The following is a 21,862-nucleotide window of genomic DNA, read 5'->3' on the forward strand; positions in this document are numbered from 1 at the left end:
GAGCCTGGTGGGCTACAGTCCATGGGGTCGAAAGGAGTCAGACAGGACTGAGCAACTAACACACACATACCGGAAGCACGTGCATGATCACATCATTGCTCTGATTAACTTTTAATGATTCCATGTTAATGATTTAATGATTCCACAGAAAACAGAACTTCATGGTATGCATAGCTCTTCTTACAGCCCCCAGAATTCCCTTGTGACATACAGATACCCCAAATTCCTTAAAGCAACAGTGCAAGAATTACTTTTTTATTAGAACCTTTATTTTTTGCTTTTCTTTTAATTGAAGTATAGTTGATTTACATTGGTGTGTTAATTTCTGCTGTACAGCAAAGTGACTCTGATATATACATCTATATATTCCTTTTAATGTTATTTTCTATAAGAATTACTTTTTTATTAAGCACTATTTTTTTTCTTCCAAATCTTACTTCCTTCTAAATAGTTCCTCTAGCCCAAGTGGCACAGAGGGCACACTGGGGGAGGGCTCTGAGCTCAGAGTCGCCAGGAAGGCAGGCAACCTGGGGGCTGGCAGTGTTGGGGGAGGGGCCAGATCTTGCCAATCTTCAACACAGCTCCTGGGGGAAGTTCCCTAACAAAGTCAGGGTCTGAGGTTCACTCTGGTAGGAACTGGAAACCCAGATGTGTACCAGAGTCATATTCATGGGAGAGCCAGACTGGACTTCATCTGAAGACTGTGTCAGCAACAGAGAGGCTTCTGTTTAGCAGGAGGGCACCCAGCTAGGTGCCGCAGTCTGGCAACAGGAAAAGGGAAGTATTTCTGACTTATGTCACTTACCTCCCTAGGACAAGTGACTCCACACAGACAGGGATGAATGTCAGGGAGTAAAGTTGGGTTGGTTTTTTTTTTTTTTTCCTTTTTATTAAGGTGAAATTCATGTAAAATAAAATTTACCATTTTAAGGTGAACAACTCAGTGCCATTTAGTATGCTTTGTTATGAAACCATCACCTCTACCTAGTTGCAAAAGGTTTTCATCATTGCAAAATAAGAAAAGGAAAAAAATCACTGATTAAGTAATTACCCTGATGCTAGGAAAGATCAAAGGCAGAAGGAGAAGGGGGGTGCCAGAGGATGAGATGGTTGGATGGCATCATCAACTCAATGGACATGAATCTGAGGAAACTCTGGGAGACAGTGAAGGACAGGGAAGACTGCTGTGCTGCAGTCCATGGGGTCAAAAAGAGTCAGACACAACTTAGCGACTTATCAACAAGTAATTACTCCCTATTTCTTCCTTGCCTCAACCCCTGTCAACCACCAGTCCATCTTCTATCTCTATGGATTTAGCTATCCAAACCTTTAGGATAAGCTTAGGACTTTGGACTTTTTTTCTAATATAAAGGCAAGTCATTAACATGCTGCTTATAATTATTATTATATTCAAAGGGGAAAGAATAGAAGACCCAAAAGCCAGAAAGAGTCAGGTACAACCGAAGAAACAAAAAGATGTTTTTTCAGACTGTAGCTTAAGACAGTGTTAGCATGAGGGTTACATTTGGGGATAACCAGAAAAAAAAACCTCAGGAACTGATTCACTTTCCTGCATACCAGAAACTAACATGACATTGTAAATTAACTATACGTCAGTAGAATTTTTTTTTAAAGCACAAGGCAGGTGGGCAAGGGGGACGCATGGGAGAGTCTTGGGCAGAGGATGGATCGGGTCAGCTGTGAGAGGGGGTGATGTCAGAAGTCAATCCTCAGTGGGGAAAAGAGGGTGGGACGAACTGAGAGAGCAGCCCTGAAACATACCCTACCACGTGTGAAACAGATAGCCAGTGGGAACTTGCTGTATAACACGGGGAGCTCAAACTGGTGCTCTGTGACAACTAGAGGGGTGGGAGGGGGAAGGGAGGTCCAAGAGGGAGGGGACATGTGTATACCTATGGCTGATTCAGCTTGCTGTATGGCACAGACCAACACAACATTGTAAAGCAATTATCCTCCAATTAAAAATAAATAGAATGAAAAAAAAAATTAGTCCATCTGGAGGGACTTCCCTGGTGGTCTAGTGGTTAAGACTCTTCTTTCCAATGCAGGGGGCGTGGGTTCAATCCCTGGTTACAAAACTAAAATCCCCACATGCCTCGAAGTCCGACCCAAAAAAAAAAAAAGGCAGTGAGCAAGACAACAGTGAGTAGACTGTGGCTCTCATAGTCCACTCACGCTAGGTCCCCTCCCCACTCACACGACCAAGACGCAAGCAAGCCTGAGATTCTAGTGACGGAAGCCTCGGCTGTGACCATCTGGTCGACCCCTATCCTGACGACCGTGTGGTTTCTGGGTCTGCGGGAGGGGTGGCAGTGGCCTGTGTGCAGCTCTGATCCGGTGCATCGTCGGAGGTTTCCTTCGGCTGTGCCAGTCTTCTGCCAGAAGCCCCACCAGGAGAATTAGAATCACAGCCCCAAGGCATATCCGGGCCAGATTGCCCTTGGTGTAGTGCTGGAGGGCAAGACCTAAAGGAACAAGAAGAGACAGGAGCAGATGATAAAAGCCCAGCTCCAAGGGGACTTCCCTGGTGGTCCAGGGGTTAAGACTTGACCTTCCAATGCCAGGGATGCAGGTTCAATCCCTGGTTGGGGAGCTAAGATCCCTCAAAGCCAAAAAACCAAAACATAAAACAGAAGCAATACAATGAAGACTTTAAAAGTGGTCCATATCCAAAAAAATAATCATAATAATCTTGAAGACTTTAAAAGTGGTCCATATCCAAAAAAATAATGATAATAATCTTGGGACTCCCCTGGTGGTCCAGTGGTTTAAAATCTGCCTTCCAATGCAGGGGGACATAGGCTGGATCCCTGGTCAGGAGACTAAGGTCCCACATGCCACGAGCCTGTGAGGCTTGACTACTGAGCCCAAGCACCACTACTCGAGAGAAAACCACATGCCACATCAAAGATGCCTCAAGCTGCAACTAAGACCCAGCCCAGTCAAAAATAAAAATCATAAATAAATAGTAAACAAACAAAAAAATCTCCTCTCCAGAACCTACTCCAAGCCACATACTGGGTTTGTCACAGCCAAATCCTTCATCTGAAAACCTATTACTCTCCGCTAGCCAGAAAAGCTATGACAAACCTAGACAGCATATTAACAAGCAGAGACATTACTTTGCGAACAAAGGTCTGTCTAGTCAAATCTATGGTTTTTCCAGTAGTCATGTATGGATGTGAGAGTTGGACCATAAACAAAGCTGAGTGCTGAAGAACTGATGCTTTTGAACTGTGGTGTTGGAGAAGACTCTTGAGAGTCCTTGGACTGCAAGGAGATCAAACCAGTCAACCCTAAAGGATATCAACCGTGAATATTCATTGGGAGGGCTGATGCTGAAACTGAAACTCCAATATTTTGGCCACCAGATGCAAAGAACTGACTCATGAGAAAAGACCGTGATGCTGGGAAAGATTGAGGGCAGGAGGAGAAGGGGACAACAGAGGATGAGATGGTTGGATGGCATCACCAACTCCATGGACATGAGTCTGAGCAAACTCCAGATGATGAAGGACAGTGAAGCCTGGCATGCTGCAGTCCATGGGGTTGCAAAGAGTCAGACACAACTGAAGAATAACAAGCTAGGATGCCAACCTCCTTCCTCAAGGATTCCTCTCATCTTCACCAAGCATCAGGACTAGATAAGCCCCATTCTTTGAATAGCATTTCTTCCACTCACCCCCTCACAGGCCTCTGATACAACTTCTCCCCACACACAGACACTACCTGGTTGTTTGGCTGATTGTGGAAGAGGAGACTATCACAAGGGGTGGGACAGAGATGAAATTTCCCTTCCTCTGACCTTTTAGATAATCTTCACCTTCACACTGGTCTTTGCCCAATTCTGAGCTCCATATGCTAACACTACTCCTCCCCTTCTTAGCTGACACACCAGAACCCAAGACCAGAGAGCTGCAGCTTCTTTGCAGGGAAAGCACCCAGTTTGGGGTAAAGACATGGGCTAGAGGGGGCAGGAAGTTGGTCCAGAGAAGGACACTTACTCACCAGTTGGAGGGTCTGACTCCTTTGGAAGGACAGTGATATTCCTAGAAGCTTCTGGGAATCAAAAACAATAAGTGTAAAGAAGTGGAACCATCTCTTCTACCCCTGTTTCTACCCCAATCCTGAACAGCTGCATTGAGGGGCAGAATTCCAGGTTTATAAGAAAAGCGTGAACTACAAAGGGCTTCTCTGATGGCTAGGTGGTAAAAAAAAAAAAAAAAGCCTGCTGATGCAGGAGACACGAGTTCAATTCCTGGGTTGGAAAGATCCCCTGGAGGAGGAAATGCCAACCCATACCAGTATTCTTGGCTGAGAAATCCCATGGACAGTGGAGCCTGGTAAGCTACAGTCCACAGGGTTGCAAAGAGTCAGACATGACTGAGTGAGTAAACAACACGAACTGCAGAGTCAGAGTGTTCGGATTTGAACCTCAGACTCATCACTTATTAGATGTGGATAGAATGACAATGTTAGTCACTCAGCCATGTCTGACTGTTTGCGACCCCATGGACTGTAGCTCATCAGGCTCCTCTGTCCATGGAATTCTCAGGCAATAATACTGGAGTGGGTTGCCACTGCCTTCTCCAGGGGATCTTCCTGACCCGGGGATCGAACCCAGGTGTCCTGCATTACCAAGTAGATTCTTTACCATCTGGCAAATGACTTAATAGCTATGGGCCAGTTTTCCTACTCCTCCTGAGAGTGACTGGGGACCAAGAAGGGTTGTGAACATAGGATGGGGACGAATCTCCTCAGAGTCTTGGAAAGAACCTGCTGAAATCAGGAACCTAAAGTGTGTGGACCCCATGAAGATAGCAAAGGAATCCTCAGGGAATCTGCCAAGGTTTTCTGTCTTGAAGGAAAAGGAGACTCTCCCTAGAGAAGCCGAGGGCAAAGAGCACAGCAGTGGGAGGGGCACTGGACTGGAGGATGTACTGTGTCCAGGGAACTACGACCTACGCGGGGCTGAAGCACAGGACCGTGCCTGGAAGCAATGGGAACAAGGCTACACACATCGATCAGAGCCAAGTTGGAACAGCACCCCAACGGGATTTCCCTGAGGGTCCAGTGGTTCAGACCCTGCACTTCCAGTGCAGAGGGCGTGAGTCTGATCCCTGTTTGATCCCATGCAGCACAGCCAACAAATTAAAGAGAAAAAAAAAATTCAGAACTTACTACCCATGTAAGAAGAGTTCTTGTGGCAACGTACTAAGTGAGAGAAAGTCCAAAAGAAAAAGAAGAACAGCACAGAGCTGGGGACGGGAGGGGGCATGTGTATAGCTGATTCACGTTGTTGTAGAGCAGAAACCAACACATCATTGTAAAGCAGTTGTCCCTCAATTAAAAGTAAACTTAGAAAAGAAGAAGAAGAGCACAGTGTAGAGATAAGTAATGGTGCCCCCATGGTAGCCTCGGTGCCGCCATATTGGAGGCAGCCACGTTTCCCAGAATGCTCCTCTGCCCCCGAGCTCAGAGCCCATCTCCACCCCACCCTCGCCCTCAAATCGAGGACTTTCCGGGGAAGAGTCAGGTGGTTTTGAGAAGCAGCCTGAAAGCTGACAGCCTCAGATGACGGAAGAGCGAGCTCTGAGTGCCTGGTTACTCACCAGTTGTGGAGGCTTCCTTCGCAATCGAGTGGTTCAGTTTCCTGGAGGTTTCTGTGAATTCTAAGCAAGACGATTATAAGAAAGTGGGTAATGCCGGGTCTGTTCCGTGAGTCCCTACTCCCCTGGCCCCTTCTGAGCTATCCGATCTTCCTGGAACTCATTCATCTACCACACACTGCACAGACACGGAGGAAAGACAAACTCAGAAAGACCAAGATAAACCCATCTTCTGCTTCTGAGTGGCTTCCTCAGAAACAGCTCCATTCATCTGCTGATGGACATTGGGTTACTTCCACGTTGGGGCTGTTGTGAATTCTGCTACTATATGAACATTCACATACAAGCTTCTGTGTGAAAACACTTTTTAAAATTTTCTTGACTGTATATACTGAGGGTGAGGGCTTCCCTGTTGGCTCTGCAGTAAAGAATCTGCCTGCAATGCAGGAGACCCGGGTTCGATCCCAGGTCCAGAAAGATCCCACATACTGTGGAGCAGTTAAGCCCCTGTGCTACAACTATTGAGCCTGTGCTCTGGAGCCTAGGAGCTGCAACTACTGAAGCCGCGTGCTCTAGAACCCGTGCTCGGAAACGAGAGAAGCCACCACAATAAGAGGCCCATGTGCCACGACTAGAGGGCAGCCAGCGCTCTCCACATCCAGAAAAAAAAGCCCGTTCAGCACTAACGACCCAGCACAGCCAAGCACAAATAATTTTTTTTAATTTTCTTTGAAAAAAGGTAGCACTATTGATTCATGCAACAACTTGGAAAAATCTCAAGGGTATTATAATCAGTTCAGTTCAGTCGCTCAGTTATGTCCGACTCTCTGCAACACCACGCCAGACTTCCCTGTCCATCACCAACTCCTGGAGCTTGCTCAAACTCATGTCCATCGAGTATTATGATGGGGAGGTGGTGGAGACAATCTCAAAAAGTCCCATGTTGTATGATTCTGTTTATATGTAACATTCTCAAAATGACAAAATTAAATCTAGGAAGAACAAATTAGCCAGGGGTTAGGGATCAGGCCATGGCACCCCACTCCAGTACTCTTGCCTGGAAAATCCATGGACAGAGGAGCCTGGTAGGCTGCAGTCCATGGGGTCGCTGAGGGTCAGACACAACTGAGCGACTTCACTTTCACTTTTTACTTTCATGCATTGGCGAAGGAAATGGCAACCCGCTCCAGTGTTCTTGCCTGGAGAATCCCAGGGATGGGGGAGCCTGTTGGGCTGCCACCTATGGGGTCGCATAGAGTCGGACACGACTGAAGTGACTTAGCAGCAGCAGCAGTAGTAGGGATCATGGGAGGGGAGAGGTGTCTATAAAGGGGGGACCTTGAGAATATCTTTGTGAGGATGGAATAGCATTTTTTGTTTTCTTCCCTTGGAACAGTATTTTGAATGCAATGGTAGTTAGTTATGTGAATCTTTGTGATGAATCGACATAGAACTATACATATATATTGTGGCAATGTCAGATTTCTGGTTTTTCTGTTGTGCTGTAATTATGTAAGAAGATCCCCTGGAGGGGGAAATGGCAACCCACTCCAGTATTCAAGTAAATCGAGAAATCTAGACTAAGAGCAAAAGGATAACGGGGTTCCTGTGCCTGTATACCACAGACACAGGGTAAATGCTCCGAAACCTACCTGTTGCAGTGGAAGGTGGCTCCGTGGGCAGCCAGGTGGGGGTCACAGAGGCCCCTGAGAAATCAGAAAAAAAAAGAGAGAGAGAGTGATCTGTGCACTGTTATGTGTGGTTCCCGAGCAAACCCGTTTCCTCACCTGGAAACTAAAAATACGGCCGCTTCCACCACTGGACTGCGGCGAGTCTTAAACAGCATTTGAAAGGCACACCTAGCACATTCTGGAGTTAATGAATGACAATCCCTGGAGCTGCCTTCCCTACTTTCCAAACTGCAGTCCTGTCCCTTCTTCTGGGTCCCTGTGACCTGCCATCTTACAGATCCTGGGAACAAAAGTGGCTTTTGTCTCCTGGGAACCAGATGAGGAGGCAAAAACCATGGACTACGTCCAGAGAAAGACAGGCATCCTATGTGGGGACAAATGGGGACTGCCAAGGGAACAAAACAGCCCCTTCCCTCTCCCATGACCCTTGCTATCCGCTTGTTTACCCAGACCAATCACCCAGGCATTATTCCCAGGCAATAATACCCAGGCACTATTCATGACATTCAAATTAAAACAGTATTAAATTTTCATTTTCCTGGCTTTCACTTTCTCCAGGCTTCCACTGCAGGGGGTGCAAGCTCAGTCCCTGGTCAGGGAACCAAGATCCTGCATGCCTCAAGGTGCAGCCAAAAAAAAGAAAAAATACATAAATTAACATTTTAAAATAAAAATACCTGATTAATGTAAAAGTGAATATATGTATGTATATGTGTATATACATGTAACTCATTCACTTTGCTGTACACCTACAGTTAACAGCATATTGTAAATCAACCATATGTGTGTGTGCTAAGTCACTTCAGTTGTGTCCAACTCTTTGCAACCCAGTGGACTGTAGCCCACCAGGCTTATGTGCCCATGGGGATTCTCCAAGCACAAACACTGGTGTGGGTTACCATGGCTTCCTCCAGGGGATCTTCCCAACCCAGGGATCAAACGTGAGTCTCTTATATCTCCTGCATTAGCAGGCAGGTTCTTTACCACTAGCACCACACTAGCTGAGAAGCCCTGTAAATCAACTATACTCCAATATACATTCTTTAAAAAAAAGAAAATCTTGGGCTGGGAAGACCATCCTGGATTATCTGAGTGGGTCCGATACAAGGGTCCTTAAAAGCCTAAGAGCGAAGCAGGAAGGTGGGAGAGTCAGAGAGAAAGAGAAAGATTAGAAAATGCTATGAAACTGGCTTTGATGATGAAGGAAGGGACTGTGGGAGCCAAGAGATACAGGTGATTCTAGAAGCTGGAAAAAGCACCAGAAATGAATTCTCCCTGTGAGCTTCCAGAAGGAAGGCTGGCTGACACCTTGGTTTTATCCTTGCAGGACCCATTTCAGACTTCTGACTTCCAGAACTGTAAGGTCATACATTTGTGAAATTTAAGCCACTTGGGGCTGATGTGCGGGGATGACCCAGAGAGATGTTGTGGGGAGGGGGGTGGGAGGGGGGTTCATGTTTGGGAACGCATGTACACCTGTGGTGGATTCATGTCAATGTATGGCAAAACCAATACAAAATTGTAAAGTAAAAAATAAAAAAAAAAAAAGACAAAAAAAAAATCTTAGGCTCTAACATCAGGAAAAAAAAAAAAAAAGAAATTTAAGCCAGCGAACTTGTGGTCACTTGTTACAGAAGCACCCAGACACTCAAACACCCTCCAAAGCCTCTGACTTCCCATGCTCCCTCCCCTGGAAACTTCCATCAGGGACTGCCAAGGCTGGAGAAAAGGTTTTGTCTATACCCCTGACCTGTGACCACAAGCTCCAGGGGGTCGCTGGGGGCTGACCACAGGTATGGATGTGTGCTGGAAAAGCTATAGCATCGGTAGATTCCGCTGTGGGCGGCAGTCACTGTGACGATGGGGAAGTCTGCCCGGTACCACCTCTCCGGTGTCTTGAAGGGCCTGGTGTCCCCCTCCTTGTAGAGAGCAAATTGGTCAAAACCATATTGGCTCTGACAGCGTAGAGTCACAGTCACTCCTGCGGGCACCACCGTGCTGGGCTGGGCTGAGAGCGAGGGCTTGGGGAAAGTTTCTGGGAAAGGAGAGAACTTTAGTATTAAAGACGGTGGCCACTGTGGAAAACAGTATGGGGGTTCCTCAGAAAACTAAAAATAGAATTACTCACCATATGATCCAGCAATCCCTCTCCCACATACCTAGACGAAACTCTAGCTCAAAAAGATACACGCACCCTTGTGTTCACAGCAGCAATATTGACAATAGCTAAGACATGGAGACAGCCTAAATATGCATCAACAGAGGAATGGATAAAGAAGACGCGGCCCATATATACGATGGAATACTACGTAGCCCCAAAAAAGAGTGGAATAACACCATTTGCAACAACATGCCATGTGCAACTAGAGACAATCATACAAAGTGAAGTAAATCAGACAGAGAAGACAAATAGCACATAATATCAATTACGTGTGGGATCTAAAATATGACACAAAGGAACCTGTGTATGAAATAGAAACAGACTCATGGACACAGAGCACAGGCTGGCTGTTGCCAAGGGAAAGAGGGTTGGGAGAGGCATGGGGTGGGAGGTGGGGGTTAGCAGATATAAGCGTTTACATATAGGATGGATAAACAACAAGGTTCTACTACTGTACAGCACAGAGAACTATATTCAATACCCTATGATAAACCATAAGGGAAAAATATTTTTCAAAAAAATATATATATAACTGGAGCACTTTGCTGTACAGCAGAAATTAACAGCATTGTAAATCAACTATACTTCAATTAAAAAATATTAAAACTAGCGGGGGGATAAAAGAGAGAGAGAGAAGGTGGTTAAAACTCCACCTTTCCATTGAAGGGGCCAGATGGTTGGACCCCTGGATGGAAAACTAAGATCCCACATGCCCCAAGGGTGTGGCCACAAAATAAATATTTTTTAAGGCATAAACGTGGCTAGAGGGGTGCACATTTTTTCCTCTCGTGTCAGGCTTGGCTGTGACTTGGAATGGCAATCTAGAAATCTGTCTTTATTTAAAATTGTGCTATTGTGAACATCCTAGATTTTTTGCATTGATTTGGGCTGGTTTTTTAATATTGCATTAATATACTGTTTATGTGGGTTACTGAGTTTGGGGCACCTTCCCTAAATTTGGCACTCAAGGCCAACGTCTTGCTTGCCCCACCCTAATCCCAACATCCCCACCCCCATCCCTCGCCCCAGGACTTTGGGTTTAGGGTCTTCATCACCCCCCACCCTCACCCTCTTGGCGCCCAGAACAGAGGACCACGCAGCCCTGAGACTCCACGTCCAGCCTCGCCCACCCCCGGTTACCGGTAGCAACCAGCTCCAGCTGGCTGCTGGGAGGGGACCAGCGCATCCCTATCTGATAGGAGCAGCGGTAGCGGCCGGCTTGGTCTCTTTCCATCTTCGAGATGAAGATCTCTGCCTTGTCAAAATACCTCCCAGATTTCAGCTTCTCCAGGCGGTACAGATCTGCACCCAGAGGCCCCTGGCAGCGAATGGTCACCGGCGTCCCCAGGGGCACGAGGGAGCTGGGCAGGGCCTGGAGGGAGGGCTCGGACAGAGGACCTGGAAGCGAAGCAAATCCTAGAGAAGCTCAGCTTCCGACAGAGCCCTCCCGTCCCGGGCCGTCCCCCAGCTCCTGCCCTCTCATTGGCTGAACCCAGAAGACGGATCTGGACTCACCTTCCGGAGCGCATATCACCTGGCCCAGACACAGCCCTGGGGAAAGAGCAAGCAACCAGTCACCAGGACGTCGTGTGAACCCACATCTCCCGCGTGCTGCACACTGAGCTGACAAACTTGCATGCATTTGCTTTTTTTAATTGAGGATATAGTTGAGAGTCCCTTGGACGGCAAGGAGATCCAACCAGTCTAGCCTAAAGGAAATCAGTCCTAAATATTCATTGGAAGAACTGATTCTGAAGCTGAAGCTCCAATATTTTGGCCACCTGATGTGAAGAGCTGACTCATTTGAAAAGACCCTGATGCTGGGAAAGATTGAAGACAGGAGGAGAAGGGGATGACAGGGGATGAAATGGTTGGATCACATCACCAACTCAATGGACATGAGTTTGGGTAAACTCCAGGAGTTGGTGATGGACAGGGAGGCCTGGCGTGCTGCAGTCCACAGGGTCCTAAAGAGTCGGACTGCTTGAACAACTGAACTGATAGTTGATTAACAACCTTGTGTTAGTTTCAAGTATTCCCTTTCTTTTGTCATCATTGTGTGTGTGTCTTTTTTTTTTCAAAGATACACAAGCACACGATTGACATGAAAGAAGCCAACCTGGGACGTTTCTGGTGGTCCAGGGACCAGGACTCTGCCCTTCCAATGCAGGCGCCCAGGTTCGATCCCTGCTCAGGGAACTAAGATCCCACAAGCCCTGTGGCATGGCCAGTTAATAAAAATTTAAAAATAAACACTGGGCTCCCAGTTAAATTTGAATTTCAGATAAACAACAAATTTTTTTTTTCCACAGTATATCCCATGAGGTCCATAGTCCTGCAACTGGCAAGAGGTAGATTTAAACACTGGCAGCACATTTTTGCAGTAAATCAGGTGGATCTGGTGCTAACATTCCTTAGTTTGTATTTGAGCCTGTTGCTCAGTTCAGTTCAGTTCAGTTCAGTCACTCAGTTGAGTCCGACTCTTTGCGACCCCATGAATCGCAGCACACCAGGCCTCCCTGTTCATCACCATCTCCTGGAGTTCACTCAGACTCACGTCCATCGAGTCAGTGATGCCATCCAGCCATCTCATCCTCTGTCGTCCCCTTCTCCTCCTGCCCCCAATCCCTCCCAGCATCAGAGTCTTTTCCAATGAGTCAACTCTTCGCATGAAGTGGCCAAAGTACTGGAGTTTCAGCTTCAGCATCATTCCTTCCAAAGAAATCCCAGGGCTGATCTCCTTCAGGATGGACTGGTTGGATCTCCTTGCAGTCCAAGGGACTCTCAAGCGTCTTCTCCAACACCACAGTTCAAAAGCATCCATTCTTCGGTGCTCAGCCTTCTTCACAGTCCAACTCTCACATCCATACATGACCACTGGAAAAACCATAGCCTTGACTAGATGGAGCTTAGTCGGCAAAGTAATGTCTCTGCTTTTTAACATGCTATCTAGGTTGGTCATAACTTTTCTTCCAAGGAGTAAGCGTCTTTTAATTTCATGGCTGCAGTCACCATCTGCAGTGATTTTGGAGCCCCAAAAAATAAAGTCTGACACTGTTTCCACTGTTTCCCCATCTATTTCCCATGAAGTGATGGGACCGGATGCCCACCTTAAACAAGTTACTTAATCCCTCTGGGCCTGTGTTCTCACCTGTGAGATAAGAATAACAGGAGGCCCTGCTTCATCAGGCCACGATGGGGATTAAATGAGTGTCTATTTAGAAACACAGAGTAGGGCTTCCCTGGTGGCTCAGTGGTAAAGAATCCACCTGCCAGTGCAGGAGACACGGGTTCAATCCCTGATGCGGGAAGACCCCACGTGCCCAGGAGCACTGAGCCCGGGCGCCACAACTACTGAGCCGGTGCTCTAGAGCCTGGGAACCGCAACTGCTGAGCCCTGGTCCTGCGACTACTGAAGCCTGCGGGCCCCGGAGCCTGTGCTCCGCAGCAGGAGAAGCCACCGCAATGAGAAGCCTGGGCGCCGCAGCCAGAGAGGAACCCCCATCACCACAACTAGAGAAAGCCCGCGCGCAGCAGCAAAGACCCAGCACAGCCAAAAATGAAATAAAAGCACAGAATAATGCCTGTGTAAGAGCTCCATGAGTTCTTTCAAGGGTGGATAAAGGCATGAGTGACTGAGGCGCAGTTTGTCTTCACGGTATGCACTCTTATCCCCGATAACACAACTGCTCTCCCTTCCTGCTTAGCCCCGGGAGCCTCTGTCCTTTTCCGTGATAAAATTCCTTTGAAGAAACAAGGAAATTATGCGCAGACGTGCCCAGAATAGAGCTTGATAAGAAGGAGACTTAAAAAAACGCGTCTGAGCCTCCCCACCAGTCCTATTACAGGAGACTCTTACTCCAGCATTATTGAGATTGACTGACAAATAAAAATCTTACAAATCCAAGGTGTATGGCGTGATGACCTGTAAAATAATTACCACAATCAAGCTAGTTAACACATCCGTCACCTCACATAATTAAATATCTTTGGGGGTATTTTTCTGGTGAGAAATCTACATTTCAGGTACGTGCTATAGAACGGTTAACTATTGTCACCATGGTATGACTTAAACCCCCAGAACTGACTTCATCTTATAAGTGGAATTTTGTACCTTTTGACCCATATCATCTACTCTCCGTTACCAGCACCTCCACCCTCCACCCGCTTGTCCCCAACCCGGGCAATCACCAAACCAAGCTACTCTCTACTTTTGTGGGTTTGACTTTTTGAGACTCCATGTATAAGTAGGATCCTGCAATATTGGTTTATCTGGCTTATATTGCTTAGCATAATACCCTCAAGGTCCACTCACATTGTCACAAACAGCAAAATTGCTGGCACCAGAACCTAAAGGGATATTGACAAGCTAAATCTATAATCTAGCACTGATATCAAATCCACCTCAAACAAAGTTAAAAATTATAATACAGCAAGGACCTACGATAGAGTACAAGGAATGCTACTCAATATTTTGTAATAACCTACAAGAGAAAAGAACCTGAAAAAGAATATATATATATTATATATCCATATATTACATATCCATATATTACATATACATATATTATATATACATATATTATATATACATATATTACATATACATATATTACATATACAGATATTACATATACAGATATTATATATACATGTATATATATTACATATACATATATTACATATACATATGTTACATATACAGATATTATATATACATATATTACATATACATATATACAGATATTATATATACATATATATAGATATTATATATACATATATTACAGATATTATATATACAGATATTACATATACAGATATTACATATACATATATTACATATCCATATATTACATATCCATATATTATATATCCATATATTATATATACATGTGTGTGTGATTCACTCTGCTGTGCACTTGAAACTAGCACAACATTGTAAATCAAGTAGGCTTTAATTAATTAAAAACAAAACAATATGGTGTAGTGGGAGAAGGTTGCAGCCCAACACTCTGAGACCTATATTCATTTATCAACCCAGCCACAAATAAACTAGAATAATTCCTACAAGCAGCATCTTCCTGGGTCCCAGTTTTCCCACCCAGCAAATAAGTGAGGTGATGCCTGTAGGTCACCTCTTGCCCTGAAAGTTACCTCTTGCCCTGGTGCAATTAAAAATAATAATAACATTTTTTGTCTCCTAGCCCACTGCCTGTCCCTCAGCATTTTCCAGAATGACTCACCAAGACAGAGGAGGGCAGACAGGACTGGGGACATGGTTCCTCGCCTGTCCTGAGCTCTGCAGCCCAGGAGGGAAGCCTTGGGTGGGGGCTGGAGCCGGACACAGGGTGCGATGGCAGGGGTGAAGGGCCCTCTCCTCCTCCCCCGTCAGCCTGGCTTTCCAGCACTCATCAAGCTGGAGCCATAGCGTGACTTGCTCACAAGCTCCCAGGAGCCTGGCTTATCTCCTGTCGCCAGCCTGGCTTATCTCCTGTCGCCAGCCCAGGGTCCCAGCACGTCTGCCTCATCAGGCATCAGCTGTGTTCTGCTACTTCCAGTAGCCCCCTACATTCATTAAGGGGGCTCACAAATCAAAACCCCAATGGGTCAGTGAAATCCATAGAGTCAGAAAGTACAGTGGGAACTTCGCTGGTGGTCCAGTGGCTAAGACTCTGAGCTCCCAATGCAGGGGACCCCCAGGTTCCATATCTGGTCAGGAAACTAGACCCCACAGGCTGCAACCAAGACCTGATACAGCCAAATAAATTAACGTTTTAAAAAGAAAGGGGGAAAGTACATCGGTAGGGCTTCCCTGCTGGCTCAGTGGGAAAGAAGCTGCCTGCCAAGCGCAGAAGTTGTTGTTCAGTTGCTCAGTAGTGTCTGACTCTTTGCGACCCCATGGACTGCAGCACCTCAGGCTTCCCTGTCCTTCCCTATCTCCCAGAGCTTGCTGAGACTCATGTCCCTTGAGTCAGTGATGCCATCCAACCATCTCTTCCTCTGTCGCCCCCTTCTCCTCCTGCCCTCAATCTTTCCCAGCATCAGAGTCTTTTCCAGTGAGTTGGCTGTTCCTATCAGGTGGCCAAAGAATTGGAGCTTCAGCTTCAGCATCAGTCCTTCCGATGAATACTCAGAGTTGATTTCCTTGAGGATTGACTGGCTTGGTCTCCTTCCAGTCTAAGGGACTCTCAATGGTCTTCTCCAGGACTCTTGATATCACTTGGCCCATCCAGACAATCCAGGATCGTCTTCCTCCTTTGACACTGGCTGTTAGGAACTTGAACCCATCATCCACCTCGCTCCCTCTTTGCCCTGTAAAGTAGAAGGTTCTGTGGATTAGGATGTGAACACCTTCAGGGGAACCCACTTTTGTGCCGACCACACTGTTCTTTACAAAATCCTTAAGCAAAGATCCTTGCTGCTTAAATTAAGAGGAATCAGCTTCACCAGGGTTGTTTGCAAGCAAATTAGCTGAAAAGAACAGATTTTTGAAATCAAAAACTCCCCACTATCTGCTTGCAAAAAAAAAAAAAAAAAAAAACTTGGGCTGTGTTAGCAAGAAGAGGGGTCGGAATTCAGAATCTGATTCTACAGCCCACTCTCTTTCTGGGGGAGGGTTATAGGTCCAAATGTCCATGAGAACCTCTGACTGCACGGAGATTTGTCTGTTACGTACATGCAAGCAACCTGCGGCCCACGGCTGATGCTAACCACAAACCTTCACAACCAACATCCGCTTCCTTTCTGAAACCGAGAAACCCCGAAGACCACAAGCGTTGAGTCACACATCAGCTTCACCTTTGACTGCTTCTCTGAAGGCTTTGAGGTGGTTCACAAACCCAGCTACAACCTTCAGACGGACGGAAGACGATCAAACCGACCTACAACAAGACGGGCAAAACAAAACCCAAACCCGCAGAAGCAGCCCAGAGAGGAGACAGTGGCAAAGTCGTGCATGGATCCAGGGCCTGCCGTGGAGGGGGTGCTCGGGTGGGCCCTTCACCACGAGAGACCAGGCCGGGGTCACATCCTTCATGCTGCCCTTTGGGGCCTGAGAACTGTGTTGGGATGGTTTGGGCTGCCGATCACGGGACATGAAGGGGTTAAGCTGAACTGACGTGTGCACACGACCACGTGTAAAATAGATGGCTAGTGGGAAGCTGCTGTGTAGACGGGGAGCTCAGCTCAGTGCTCTGTGATGATGCAGAGGGTGGGATGGGGGTGGAGGGAGGTTCAGGAGGGAGGGGATACATGTATATATGATTCGCGTTGTTGTAAGGTAGAAACTGACACCACATTGTAAAGCAATTATATTCCAGTTTTTTAAAAAGGGTTTAAGCTGAGCTGACCTTCACTCCAGGCAAAAGCCAGAAGGAATTCCATTTCACGGAAGTACAGCCCAGGGGTGTGGTGGGCTTTGGGTTCAGTAACATCCTGAGGATTCTTCCTGCAAGACTCGGGTCTGACAATTACTGATGTCAACCCAAATCAGATCACTGTGGTAGGTTGAATGGAGGTGCTTCCCCTAAAAGATATGTCTGGTCTGCCCCCCAGTACCTGTGAATGGCGCTAATTTGGAAAAAGGGGGGTTTTAAGATTTTTTTTTAATGTGGAGCATTTTTAGTCTTTATTGAATTTGTTTCAATATTGTTTCTGTTTTTTGTGTTTTGGGTTTTTGGCCCCAAGGCATGTGGAGTTTTAGCTACCTGACCAGGGATCCCCACCCACTGCATTGGAAGGTGAAGTCGTAACCACTGGACACCAAGGGAGTCCCCATAAAAAGGTTTTTGCAGATGTAAGTATGGGTCTTGAGATGAGACTGTCCTAGACTACCCAGGCGGAGCCTAGCTCCAAGTGTCCTCAGCAGAGAAGACAGAGGGCAGAGGAAGAGGAGATGAGGGGAGGGCGGGCAGAGACAGGGGTGATGCAGCCCCAACCCAGCAGTGGTTGGAGCCCCAGAAGCTGCAAAAGGCATGAGCCTCTGAGGGTGTGTCCCCATCCCACCCCCGCCCCTGGCTCTGACACCTTGAGTTTGGACATCCGGCCTCTGGAACTGTGATCGAATACATTTATGTTGTTCTAAGGTCAGGAACGGCGGGGGTAAGGAGATACCCCTCGTCCAAGGTAAGGAGCAGCGGCTGTGCTTTGCTGGAGCAGCTGTGAAGAGATACCCCACGCCCAAGGTAAGAGAAATCCAAGTAAGATGGTAGGTGTTGCAAGAGGGCATCAGAGGGCAGACACACTAAAACCATACTCGCAGAAAACTAGTCAATCTAATCACACTAGGACCACAGCCTTGTCTAACTCAATGAAACCAAGCCATGCCTGCGGGGCAACCCAAGACGGGTGGGTCATGGTGGAGAGGTCTGACAGAATGTGGTCCACTGGAGAAGGGAATGGCAAACCACTTCAGTATTCTTGCCTTGAGAACCCCATGAACAGTATGAAAAGGCAAAATGATAGGATACCGAAAGAGCAACTCCCCAGGTCAGTAGGTGCCCAATATGCTACTGGAGATGAGTGGAGAAATAACTCCAGAAAGAATGAAGGGATGGAGCCAAAGCAAAAACAATACCCAGCTGTGGATGTGACTGGTGATAGAAGCAAGATCTGATGCTGTAAAGAGCAATATTGCATAGAAACCTGGAATGTCAGGTCCATGAATCAAGGCAAATTGGAAGTGGTCAAACAAGAGGTGGCAAGGGTGAATGTCAACATTCTAGGAATCAGCGAACTAAAATGGACTGGAATGAGTGAATGTAACTCAGATGACCATTACATCTACTACTGCGGGCAAGAATCCCTCAGAAGAAATGGAGTAGCCATCATGGTCAAAAAAAGAGTCTGAAATGCAGTACTTGGATGCAATCTCAAAAATGACAGAATGATCTCTGTTTGTATCCAAGGCAAACCATTCAATATCACAGTTATCCAAGTCTATGCCCCAACCAGTAACGCTGAAGAAACTGAAGTTGAATGGTTCTATGAAGACCTACAAGACCTTTTAGAACTAACACCCAAAAAAGATGTCCTTTTCATTATAGGGGACTGGAATGCAAAAGTAGGAAGTCAAGAAACACCTGGAGTAACAGGTAAATTTGGCCTTGGAATGCGGAATGAAGCAGGGCAAAGACTAATAGAGTTTTGCCAAGAAAATGCACTGGTCATAGCAAACACCCTCTTCCAACAACACAAGAGAAGACTCTACGCATGGACATCACCAGATGGTCAACACTGAAATCAGATTGATTATATTCTTTGCAGCCAAAGATGGAGAAGCTCTATATAGTCAACAAAAACAAGACCAGGAGCTGACTGTGGCTCAGATCATGAACTCCTTATTGCCAAATTCAGATTTAAATTGAAGAAAGCAGGGAAAACCGCTAGACCATTCAGGTATGACCTAAATCAAATCCCTTATGATTATACAGTGGAAGTGAGAAATCAATTTAAGGGCCTAGATCTGATAGATAGAGTGCCTGATGAACTATGGACAGAGGTTCGTGACATTTTACAGGAGACAGGGATCAAGACCATCCCCATGGAAAAGAAATGCAAAAAAGCAAAATGGCTGTCTGGGGAAGCCTTGAAAAGAAGAGAAGCGAAAAGCCAAGGAGAAAAGGAAAGATATAAGCATCTGAATGCAGAGTTCCAAAGAATAGCAAGAAGAGATAAGAAAGCCTTCTTCAGCCATCAATGCAAAGAAATAGAGGACAAGAACAGAATGGGAAAAACTAGAGATCTCTTCAAGAAAATTAGAGATACCAAGGGAACATTTCATGCAAAGATGGGCTCGATAAAGGCCAGAAATGGTATGGACCTAACGGAAGCAGAAGATATTAAGAACAGGTGGCAAGAATACACAGAAGAACTGTACAAAAAAGATCTTCATGACCCAGATAATCATGATGATGTGATCACTAATCTAGAGCCAGACATCTTGGAATGTGAAGTCAAGTGAGCCTTAGAAAGCATCACTACAAAGAAAGCTAGTGGAGGTGATGGCATTCCAGTTGAGCTGTTTCAAATCCTGAAAGATGATGCTGTGAAAGTGCTGCACTCAATATGCCAGCAAATTTGGAAAACTCAGCAGTGGCCATAGGACTGAAAAAGGTCCGTTTTCATTCCAATCCCAAAGAAAGGCAATGCCAAAGAATGCTCAAACTACCACACAATTGCATTCATCTCACATGCTAGTAAAGTCATGCTCAAAAGTCTCCAAGGTAGGCTTCAGCAATACGTGAACCGTGAACTCCCTGATGTTCAAGCTGGTTTTAAAAAAGGCAGAGGAACCAGAGATCAAATTGCCAACATCCGCTAGATCATGGAAAAAGCAAGAGAGTTCCAGAAAAACATCTATTTCTGCTTTATTGACTATGCCAAAGCCTTTGACTATGTGGATCACAATAAACTGTGGAAAATTCTCCAAAAGATGGGAATACCAGACCACCTGACCTGCCTCTTGAGAAATCTGTATGCAGGTCAGGAAGCAACAGTTAGAACTGGACATGGAACAACAGACTGGTTCCAAATAGGAAAAGGAGTACGTCAAGGCTGTATACTGTCACCCTGCTTATTTAACTTATATGCAGAGTACACCATGAGAAATGCTGGACTGGAAGAAACACAAGCTGGAATCAAGATTGCCGGGAGAAATATCAATAACCTCAGATATGCAGATGACACCACCCTTATGGCAGAAAGTGAAGAGGAGCTAAAAAGCCTCTTGATGAAAGTGAAAGAGGAGAGCGAAAAAGTTGGCTTAAAGCTCAACATTCAGAAAACGAAGATCATGGCATCTAGTCCCATCACTTCATGGGAAATAGATGGGGAAACAGTGGAAACAGTGTCAGACTTTAATTTTGGGGGGCTCCAAAATCACTGCAGATGGTGACTGCAGCCATGAAATTAAAGACGCTTACTCCTTGGAAGAAAAGTTATGACCAACCTAGGTAGTATATTCAAAAGCAGAGACATTACTTTGCGACTAAGGTCCATCTAGTCAAGGCTATGGTTTTTCCTGTGGTCATGTATGGATGTGAGAGTTGGACTGTGTAGAAGGCTGAGCGCCGAAGAACTGGTGCTTTTGAACTGTGGTGTTGGAGAAGACTCTTGAGAGTCCCTTGGACTGCAAGGAGATCCAGCCAATCCATTCTGAAGGAGATCAGCCCTGGTATTTCTTTGGAAGGAATGATGCTGAAGCTGAAACTCCAGTACTTTGGCCACCTTATGCGAAGAGTTGACTCATTGGAAAAGACTCTGATGCTGGGAGGGATTGGGGGCAGGAGAAGAAGGGGACGACGAGGATGAGATGGCTGGATGGCATCACGGACTCGATGGACGTGAGTCTGAGTGAACTCTGGGAGATGGTGATGGACAGGGAGGCCTGGCATGCTGTGATTCATGGGGTCGCAAAGAGTCAGACACGACTGAGCGACTGAACTGAACTGAACTGAGGTCACCAAGTCAATCAAACCAGTCCACCCTAGAGGAAATCAACTCTGAATATTCATTGGAAGGACTGATGCTGAAGCTGAATCTCCAAGAGTTTGGCCACCTGATGCGAAGAACTGACTCACTGGAAAAGACCCTGATGCTGAGAAAGTTGAAGGCGGGAGGAGAAGGGGATGACAGAGGATGAGACGGTTGGACGGTATCACCAACTCAATGGACAGACTATGGGAGATAGTAAAGGACAGGGAAGCCTGGCTTGCTCCAGTCCATGGGGTTACAGAGAGTTGGACACAGCTTAGCAATTGAACAAGTCATCAAGGGGATAGTATTTGTTACAGCGGCTGGAGGAAGCTAACACAATCTCTTTGGTGGAGGGTTAGGAGGTGGCTACCACAGCCAGTTTGGGCCACTTGCTTTCTTGTGTGTGTCTGTGTGTGTGTCTGTGTGTGTCTGTGTGTGTGTGGTCCAGTGAGGGAAAGAAAAGTGCTTCTCTTTCATTCATCTAATTGGGCTATCTTAACTCCTGTGCTGATTTTACGTGCATGCTAAGTTGCTTCAGTCCCGTGAGACTCTTTGTGACCCAATGGACTGCAGCACGCCAGGCCTTCCTGTCCTTCACTACCTCCCAGAGTTCGCTCAGATTCATGTCCGTTGAGTCAGTGATGCCATCCAACCATCTCATCCTCTGTCGTCCCCTTCACATTTTGCCTTCGATCTTTCCCAGCATCAGGGTTTTATCCAATGAGTCAGCTCTTCGCATCAGGTGGCCAAACTCTTGGAGTTTCAGCTTCAGCATCGGTCCTTCCAATGAATATTCAGGATTGATTTCCTTGAGGATTGACTGGTTTGATCTAGCTGTCCGAGGGACTCTCAAGAGTCTTCTCCAGCATTTTAAAGAGATATCTGTGCATCCAACTCTGTCT

General features: G+C 46.2%; 1 protein-coding gene across 2 annotated transcripts; it reads right to left on the reverse strand.

Moving 5' to 3' along the window:
- Positions 1-2,027: 2,027 nt before the first annotated feature.
- Positions 2,028-14,959, reverse strand: GP6 (glycoprotein VI platelet). Of its 2 annotated transcripts, XM_040251918.1 has the most exons (8): positions 14,729-14,959; positions 10,998-11,033; positions 10,623-10,880; positions 9,072-9,356; positions 7,283-7,336; positions 5,634-5,693; positions 4,030-4,080; positions 2,028-2,486 (listed from the first exon to the last, which is right to left on the reverse strand). In XM_040251918.1, exons 1-8 carry the CDS (start codon positions 14,760-14,762, stop codon positions 2,248-2,250), a joined length of 1,017 nt encoding a protein of 338 aa, XP_040107852.1. In that variant the 5' UTR covers positions 14,763-14,959; the 3' UTR covers positions 2,028-2,247. The 2 variants fall into 2 exon arrangements, with proteins under 2 accessions (XP_040107852.1, XP_040107853.1); XM_040251919.1 differs by lacking the exon at positions 7,283-7,336.
- Positions 14,960-21,862: the final 6,903 nt, after the last annotated feature.

Source organism: Oryx dammah, unplaced genomic scaffold (genome assembly GCF_014754425.2).
Source record: "Oryx dammah isolate SB20612 unplaced genomic scaffold, SCBI_Odam_1.1 HiC_scaffold_13, whole genome shotgun sequence".
Lineage (NCBI taxonomy): Eukaryota > Metazoa > Chordata > Mammalia > Artiodactyla > Bovidae > Oryx > Oryx dammah.